Source organism: Onychostruthus taczanowskii, unplaced genomic scaffold (assembly GCF_017590055.1).
Source record: "Onychostruthus taczanowskii isolate IOZ18803 unplaced genomic scaffold, ASM1759005v1 scaffold597, whole genome shotgun sequence".
Lineage (NCBI taxonomy): Eukaryota > Metazoa > Chordata > Aves > Passeriformes > Passeridae > Onychostruthus > Onychostruthus taczanowskii.
In genome coordinates, this window is record NW_024503646.1 from 3,891 (window position 1) to 13,110 (window position 9,220).

Here is a 9,220-nt window from a genome sequence, read left to right on the forward strand (position 1 = left end):
GGAGGGGGGGGGGAAGGGGGGGGAGTGGGGGGGTGAGGGGGGAAAGGGAAGGAGAGGCGGATCAATCCGGGGATTTGGGGGTTCACGGGGGAAAAGGGAAGGAGAGGGGGATCAATCCCGGGGAATTGGGGGTTCACGGGGGAAAGGGAAGGAGAGGCGGATCAATCCGGGGATTTGGGGGTTCACGGGGGAAAGGGAAGGAGAGGGGGATCAATCCCGGGGATTTGGGGGTCCACAGGGGGAAGGGAAGGAGAGGGGGATCAATCCCGGGGAATTGGGGGTTCACGGGGGAAAAGGGAAGCAGAAGGGGACAATCAGGGGAATTTGGGGGTTCACAGGGGGGGAAGGGAAGGAGAGGGGGATAAGCAGGAGGATTTCAAGGGAAAGATAAAGGGAAGGAGGAGGGGAATTTGGGGGTTCATGGGGGAAAAGGGAAGCAGAAGGGGACAGCCCGGGGGATTTGGAGGTTCACAGGGGAAGCAGAGAAAGGGAAGGAGAGGGGGATCAATCCGGGGATTTGGGGGTTCACGGGGAAAAAGGGAAGGAGGGGGGGATCAATCCGGGGATTTGGGGGTTCACGGGGAAAAAGGGAAGGAGGGGGGGATCAATCCGGGGATTTGGGGGTTCACGGGGAAAAAGGGAAGGAGGGGGGGATCAATCCGGGGATTTGGGGGTTCACGGGGAAAAAGGGAAGGAGGGGGGGATCAATCCGGGGATTTGGGGGTTCACGGGGAAAAAGGGAAGGAGGGGGGGATCAATCCGGGGATTTGGGGGTTCACGGGGAAAAAGGGAAGGAGGGGGGGATCAATCCGGGGATTTGGGGGTTCACGGGGAAAAAGGGAAGGAGGGGGGGATCAATCCGGGGATTTGGGGGTTCACGGGGGAAAAGGGAAGCAGAAGGGGACAATCCGGGGAATTTGGGGATTCACGGGGGAAAGGGAAGGAGGGGGATCAATCCGGGGATTTGGGGGTTCACGGGGAAAAAGGGAAGGAGGGGAATCAATCCCGGGATTTGGGGGTCCACAGGGGGGAAGGGAAGGAGGGGGATCAATCCCGGGATTCGGGGCCGGGGTCACCTCGGCGGGCAGGTAGGACAGGAAGGGGATGTCCATCCTCTCGCACTGCGTGGTGAAGTCGCGGTGCAGCGGGTCCGGGGAGCGCTTGGGGTAGAAGATGGTGGGCTCGTAATCCTGCGGGAGAACGGCAGCGCTGCGGCCGGGGGCTCTGGGATGAAGGCCGGGAGGAGGAGGAGGAGCGGGCGGGGGGCAGAGGTACCCACAAAGGTGCGGAGGTGGCGGGCGCACACCAGCCCGATGGCCCCGTGCTGCCCCGGCCCGCACGCCACCAGCAGCGTGGGCTGCCTGCGCCGCAGCGACAGCAGCGGGAACGCCTGCGGGGACAGGGACACCGTCACACCCAGGGGACACTGTCACACCTAGGGTGGCACTGTCACACAGCGGGGACAGGGACAGCGGGGACAGGGACACCGTCACACCGCGGGGACAGGGACACGGCCACACCCAGGGGACAGGGACACCGTCACACCGCGGGGACAGGGACACCGTCACACCGCGGGGACAGGGACACCGTCACACCCGGGGGACAGGGACACGGACACACCGCGGGGACAGGGACACCGTCACACCCGGGGGACACCATCACAACGAGGGGACAGGGACATGGTCACACCGCGGGGACAGGGACACCGTCACACCCAGGGGACACCGTCACACCGCGGGGACAGGGACACCGTCACACCCAGGGGACACGGTCACACCGAGGGGACGGGGACACGGTCACTCCCAGGGGACAGGGACACCGTCACACCCAGGGGACACCGTCACACCGCGGGGACAGGGACACGGCCACACCCAGGGGACAGGGACACCGTCACACCCAGGGGACACGGTCACACCCAGGGGACACGGTCACATCCAGGGGACAGGGACACGGTCACACCCAGGGGACACCATCACAACGAGGGGACACTGTCACAGCCAGGGGACACTGTCACACCCAGGGTGGCACTGTCACACCGCGGGGACAGGGACAGGGGACACGGCAGGGACAGGGGGACACTGGGGTGGCACTGTCACACGGGGATAAGGGACACAATGTGCACAGGGGTCAGCAGGTGGGCACTGTCACAGGGCAGGGACGGGACACGGTGGGGTGGCACTGTCACACGGCAGGGACAGGGGGACACGGGGATGGCCCGGTGTCACCCAGGGACATGGCAGGGGGAGCAGGGCAAAGGCTGCGGCGACACGGGGAGGTCACAGTGGCGCTGGCACTGGCACCAGCGTGGGTGCCCCGGCCCGCACGCCACCAGCAGCGTGGGCTGCCTGCGCCGCAGCGACAGCAGCGGGAACGCCTGCGGGGACAGGGACACCGTCACACCCAGGGGACACTGTCACACCTAGGGTGGCACTGTCACACAGCGGGGACAGGGACAGCGGGGACAGGGACACCATCACACCGAGGGGACGCCATCACACGGGGACAGGGACACTGTCACACTGAGGGTGGCACTGTCACACAGCGGGAACAAGGACAGTGACACCATCACACGGGGACAGGGACAGCGGGGTGGCACTGTCACACGGGGATAAGGACACAATGTGCACAGGGGTCAGCAGGTGGGCACTGTCACAGGGCAGGGACGGGACACGGTGGGGTGGCACTGTCACACGGCAGGGACAGGGGGACACGGGGATGGCCCGGTGTCACCCAGGGACATGGCAGGGGGAGCAGGGCAAAGGCTGCGGCGACACGGGGAGGTCACAGTGGCGCTGGCACTGGCACCAGCGTGGGGTGGATGGAGGTGGCACATGGAGCAGGACGGGGCTGGCACAGCACGGCACAGCAGGGAATGGCACGGCACGGCACGGCACAGCACGGCAGGGAATGGCACGGCATGGCAGGGAATGGCACGGCACGGCACGGCAGGGAATGGCATCCACAGCAGGACTTGGGCAGCGCTCGGAGTGGGATGGAACAGGGGCTGTACTGGGGTGAGGATGGTGCCAGCTGTGGGATGAAGATGATGGCCGTGGCGGGATGAAGATGATGGCCGTGGCGGGATGAAGATGATGACAGCGGTGGGATGAAGATGATGGCCGTGGCGGGATGAAGATGATGGCCGTGGCGGGATGAAGATGATGGCCGTGGCGGGATGAAGATGATGACAGCGGTGGGATGAAGATGATGGCCGTGGCGGGGTGAGCACGGTGCCTGCGGTGGAATTCCGGCGGGCTCAGGGAGGTGCCCGGGTGGGGTCGGGGCGATGCCAGCGGGGGGAGCAGGGGATGCCCCGGCTGGGCCGGGACCGTGCCCGGGACCCCCCATCCCCCCGCGGCACAATCCGGGACCGCTGGAGCAGGGAGGGAGGGAGGGAGGGAGCAGGGAGGGAGCAGGGACGCTGACGGATTTTTTCCTGCTCGCGGATCCTGGCTCCGGGGCACGGCCCCGGCAGCCCGGCCCTGGCCCCGGCCCAGCGCTGGCCACGCCGCCGGCACCTCCGGGCACAGGGGACACGACCGCGGGGACACCGCGGGGACACCCCGGGCGGCTGGGAGAGCCTCACTGGGGTGGCCCTGAGGAAGAGGAGGATGCTGAGCCCCAGGTGGGGTCAGGGATGCTGCAACGGCTCCGGCACCAAAACATTTCTGCTCCTCAGGCGGCGCTGGGAGCGGGGAAGGGCCGATGGAAAAGCTGAGGCGGGCCCGAGGCACAAAGCTGCCCTTGATGGACCCCTGGCCCTCCTCCTCCTCCTCCTCCTCCTCCTCCTCCTCCTGCTCCTCACATCCCGCACGAGCCCCGGGCGATCCCCGCAGCAGCGACATCGCCAGGGCACGGGGACACCTGGGCACCCCATGGCCCCCGCCCCGACCCCCGGGAGGGGCTGAGCATCCCCCTCCCCGGGGGGACCCCAGCCCCTTTGGGGTGTCCCCAGCTCCTCTGGGTGTCCCCAGCCCCTGTGAGTGCCCCCAGCCCCTCTGGGTGCCCCCAGCCTCACCTTGGTGACAGCCACGGCACAGGCGTGTCCCCAGATCTCGATCAGCTGCTGCCGCCCGAAGCGATAATCCTCCAGCAGCTCCTTCTCCATGGCCTCCGCCTCCGCCTGGCTGCCTTGGGGACAGTCACCGCTCAGGACAGGGGGACAGAGCTGTCCCCACGCCCCCGGCAGGATTCGGGACCCCACTCCATTTCGGGACACGCCGGGGCTCGGAGGGGGGCACGGCTGTCACACGGATGTCGCACGGATGTCGCACGGATGTCGCTCGGAGGGGACCGTGACCCCACGGGCCGCTCCGGGAGCGGCGCTCGGCCGAGCTGGCGGCGGCCCCGGTTCCCCGGTTACATAAAAGCGAACAAAGCCGCGGTTGTTCCGCCGCCGCCGAGCCCGGAGCTGGCAGCCCCAGCGCGACAATAATTGCTCACATCTGTTGGCTTCACCTGCCGGGCGGAGCGGCCTGGGCCGCCTCCAGCGCCGCCGGGAGGGAAACCGAGCCCGCCGGGACGGGATCCCGGCGGTACCGGGGGAACCGAGCGGAGCCGGGGGCATCCAGACCCCGCCGGTACCGCTGGGATGGAATCTGAGCGGGACCGGGATCCCGGCGGTACCGAGAGGAGCCGGGGGGATCCAGACCCCGCCGGTACCGCTGGGATGGAATCTGAGCGGGACCGGGATCCCGGCGGTACCGAGGGGAGCCGGGGGCATCCAGACCCCGCCGGTACCGCTGGGATGGAATCTGAGCGGGACCGGGATCCCGGCGGTACCGAGAGGAGCCGGGGGGATCCAGACCCCGCCGGTACCGCTGGGATGGAATCTGAGCGGGACCGGGATCCCGGCGGTACCGAGGGGAGCCGGGGGCATCCAGACCCCGCCGTACCCCGCGTTCCGGGGGGAAGCGCTCAGAGGCAGCCCCGGGAGGGGACCCGGCACTGCCGGGGGACAGCTGAGGGGTCCCGGTTTGGGGTCTCTGATTGGGGTCCGGGTTGGGGCCCCAGGCTGCAGGGTGGTCCCATCCCATCCAGGCTGTCCCCACGGACCAGCCGCGTCCTGGCAGAGCCCAAAAACTCCCTTGGTCATTCCAGCAGGGCCCCAGCAAGTTCCTGGTTGCCTCATTCCCACATCCCATCCCTTGGCTGTCCCGAGAAACCTTCCAGGAAAACTCCGTCCCGTCCCACATCCCCATCCCATATCCCCATCCCATATTCCCACCCCACATTCCCATCCCATCTCCAATTCCCACCCCCCAATCACATCCCATCTCCAATTCCCATCCCGCATTCCCACCCCACATTCCCATCCCTGTCCCCAATCCTTTGGTGCCCTCTAGTGAGTCCCAGCCCTATCCCAGCCCCACACGGGGGGCTCCGGGGAGAAAATCGGGAGGAAAAGGGGTGGGAAGGGACCGAGCAGTGCCGGGAGCCCCTCCCGCGGCCAGCGGGGGTGGCCGGGGGTGGCCGGGTCCAGCTGTGTTGTCCCTCGCCCAACAAAAGCCACGTGTCGGCCGCAGTTCCCCGCGTCCGTTCCCGGAGCGCATTGTCCCCAATCGCTGCTGGCAGGGACACTCCTGGCACCGGCCCCGGGCGGGGACACGGCGGGGGCTCCCCGGGAGCTGCGGCCCCACCCCCGGAACGCATCCCGGTCCCGGTACCCCGGTCCCACACCCCGGTCCCGCATCCCAGTTCCGTATCCCGACACTTTTCCCGGCTGTGTCCCCTCTCTGCATCCCCGATCCACACCACAGTCCCACATCCCTGTCCCACATCCCGGTCCCAAATCCCAGTTTCACACCCCGGTCCCACACCCCGGTCCCATTCCCGGTTCCCGTTCCGCCGCTCCCTCCCGGCACAGCCCGGCCGTGGGACCGTCCCATCCGCGCCGCGTGTCCCGCTTGTCCCGCTGTTCCCGCTATTCCCGGTATCCCCGCTGTCCCCGCCGCGTGTCCCCGCTGTCCCCGCTGCATGTCCCCGGTGTCCCCGGTGTCCCCGGTGTCCCGGTGTCCCCATCCCGCCCATCCCGGCTCCCGCGGGTCCCCGCGCTCCTCCGAGTGTCTCCGCTGTTCCCGGTGTCCCCGGGGTTCCCCGCTGTCCCCGCTATTCCCGGTATCCCCGCTGTCCCCGCCGCGTGTCCCCGCCATCCCCGGTGTCCCCGGTGTCCCGGTGTCCCCATCCCGCCCATCCTGGCTCCCGCGGGTCCCCGCGCTCCTCTCCCGGAGCATCCCCGCCGCAGCCATGGAGACCCGGGATGCGGTTGCTCCGGCAACTGCGGCTCCGTGGGTACCGACCCCCCCTCCCCGGCCCCAGGGGACACCCGTGGGGACCGGGACCCCGCCCGGGGTCCCCGGGCAGCGCGCGGGGGCTGGCACCGAGCCGGGGCAGCTCCCGGGGCAGCGGGGAGGTCCCGTTTACCCCCGCGGGGTCCCGGCACCGGGAAACGGGGCCCGTCCCGGGGCAGCCCCGGCTGAGCGGCACCGCCCGGAGCTGCCGGTTCTCCGGGGGGGCTCCTCGGGGGTCCCCGGGGCTCACCTGAGGTACCGGGGCGGCTCCCGGGAGGGGCAGGGCGCGGAGCTCATGGCGGGGAGCGGGACGGGAGCGGCGGCGGAACCGAACCCCGGCAGCAGCGGAGCCCGGGAGTGCGCGGAGCCTCCGTCCACGGCTGGAGCGGATCCGCTGGGACCTCCGCGGGGCCTCGGGCCGGAGCGGATCCCCCGGGAATGCCGAGGACGCTCCGGTGGGACCCGATCCCCCGGGAATGCCGAGGATGCTCCGGCCGGGGCGGATCTCCCGGGAATGCCGAGGATGCTCCGGTCGGAGCGGATCTCCCGGGAATGCCGAGGATGCTCCGGTCGGAGCGGATCTCCCGGGAATGCCGAGGATGCTCCGGTCAAACTGGATCCCCCGGGAATGCCGAGGATGCTCCGGTCGGGGCGGATCTCCCGGGAATGCCGAGGATGCTCCGGTCAAACCGGATCTCCCGGGAATGCCGAGGATGCTCCGGTCAAACCGGATCTCCCGGGAATGCCGAGGATGCTCCGGCCGGACCTGATCCCCCGGGAATGCCGAGGATGCTCCGATCAAACCGGATCTCCCGGGAATGCCGAGGATGCTCCGGTCGGACTGGATCCCCCGGGAATGCCGAGGATGCTCCGGTCGGGGTTGGGGTTTGGGGTGGGTTTGGGGCGGGTCTGGGGTCTCAGACGTAGCTCTGCAGCCCGAACTTCTCTCGCTCCAGCTCGGCCGGGGGCCGCAGGAAGTAGAGCTCCTCCAGCGTGGGGGGCACCCAGCGCTCCGTGTGGAAACGGGACTCGCCCACCTGCCGGGGAGGGGAAACGGGCTGGGAACGGGCTGGGAACTGTCGGGAATGGGGCTGGGAATGGGGCTGGGAATTGTCGGGAATGGGGCTGGGAATTGTCGGGAATGGGGCTGGGAATGGGGCTGGGAAGTGGGACGGGAAATGGGCTGGGAATTGTTGGGAATGGGGCTGGGAATTGTGTTGGGAATTGGGCTGGGAATTGTCGGGAATGGGGCTGGGAATTGCTGGGAATTGTTGGGAATGGGGTTGAGAATTGGGCTGGGAATTGTGTCGGGAATTGGGCTGGGAATGACAGGGAACTGGGCTGGGAATCACTGGGAATTGTGTCAGGAATTGTGGGGAGTTGTGTGGGGAATTGTGTCGGGAATCGCTGGGAATTGTGCTGGGAATTGTGTCAGGAATTGTGTCGGGAATTCCCGGGAATCGTGGGAGGAGCTGCCACAGGGCGGGGCCTGGGAGCTCCGGGAGCCGATGGGGGAGGGGCAGAGGCCAGAATTGTGTCGGGAATCGCTGGGAATTGTGCTGGGAATTCCCGGGAATCGTGGGAGGAGCTGCCACAGGGCGGGGCCTGGGAGCTCCCGGAGCTGATGGGGGAGGGGCAGAGGGACACTGCCAGCCCAGAGTGAGCCCGGGGTGCCAGGGGATCCCAAATCCATGGAGCACCGAGGATGCTCCGGCCGGAGCGGGGCCGGCGCTCGGCGGTGCCGCCCGGGGGGAGGCGGCTCCGCTGCCCCCGCCCCGCTCCCGGCCCGGCCCCGCTCCGGGAATGCCGCTCGTGGTTCCCACCCGGGAATTCCAACCGGGTTGAATTTTGGGGTTAAACACCCCCAGATCGGGGCTTTTCCAGCGGGATCCGCAGCCCTGGGAGCGGGGCACACGCGGGGAGGGGACGAGGACACGGCCCCTCCCTCCCTCCCTCCATCCCGAATTCCCAGAAAAAATCCCCCGGGAGCTGCTGAATTCCAGGGAGAGAGGGAGGGGTCCGGGAGCCACGGGGATGCCAATCCCAAAGGGGGGGATCCCAATCCCAAAAGAGATCCCCAATCCCAAAGGAGAGGATCCAATCCCAGGAGATCCCAGTCCCAATCCCAAAGTGGAGAGATCCCCAATCCCAAAGGGGGGGATGCCAATCCCAAAAGGAGATCCCAATCCCAAAGGAGAGAATCCAATCCGAGGAGATCCCGATCCCAATCCCAAAGGAGAGGATCCAATCCCAGGAGATCCCAGTCCCAATCCCAAAATGGAGATATCCCAGTCTCAAAGGGGGGGATGCCAATCCCAAAATGAGATCCCCAATCCCAAAGGGGGGGACCCCAATCCCAAAGGAGAGAATCCAATCCCAGGAGATCCCGATCCCAATCCCAAAGTGGAGAGATCCCCAATCCCAAAGGGAGGGATCCCAATCCCAAAAGGAGATCCCAATCCCAAAGGAGAGGATCCAATCCCAGGAGATCCCGATCCCAATCCCAAAGGGAAGATCCCAATCCCAAAGGGAGGGATCCCAATCCCAAAGGAGAGAATCCAATCCCAGGAGATCCCGATCCCAATCCCAAAGTGGAGAGATCCCCAATCCCAAAGGGAGGGATCCCAATCCCAAAAGGAGATCCCAATCCCAAAGGAGAGAATCCAGTCCCAGGAGATCCCGATCCCAATCCCAAAGTGGAGAGATCCCCAATCCCAAAGGGGGGAGGATCCCAATTCCCAGGGGGAGGTTCCCAATTCCCAAGGGCAATTCCAATCCCCAAAGGATTAATTAATTCAGTCATTAATTATTTATTTATTAATTATTAATGAGCGCGAGTCGGAACAAGCTCGGGATGGGGCAAACAGCCTGGAGAGGGAACAGGAAAAGGGGGGAAAGTTCCAGAAGGAGGCGGGAGAGGCGGGGCCGGG

The 9,220-nt window shown here is 67.0% G+C and overlaps 1 protein-coding gene across 1 annotated transcript in view; it reads right to left on the reverse strand.

Moving 5' to 3' along the window:
* Positions 1 to 5,036, reverse strand: part of LOC121343293 (yjeF N-terminal domain-containing protein 3-like) — a 7,964-nt gene extending 2,928 nt beyond the window's left edge. The window contains exons 1-4 of the mRNA XM_041418287.1: positions 4,509 to 5,036; positions 4,019 to 4,243; positions 1,280 to 1,390; positions 966 to 1,190 (exon numbers count right to left, since the gene is read on the reverse strand). Of these exons, the coding sequence (XP_041274221.1) occupies positions 966 to 1,190; positions 1,280 to 1,390; positions 4,019 to 4,243; positions 4,509 to 5,036 (1,089 nt within the window). The remainder of the gene's footprint in view (positions 1 to 965; positions 1,191 to 1,279; positions 1,391 to 4,018; positions 4,244 to 4,508) is intronic.
* Between the last annotated feature and the right edge of the window lie 4,184 nt (positions 5,037 to 9,220).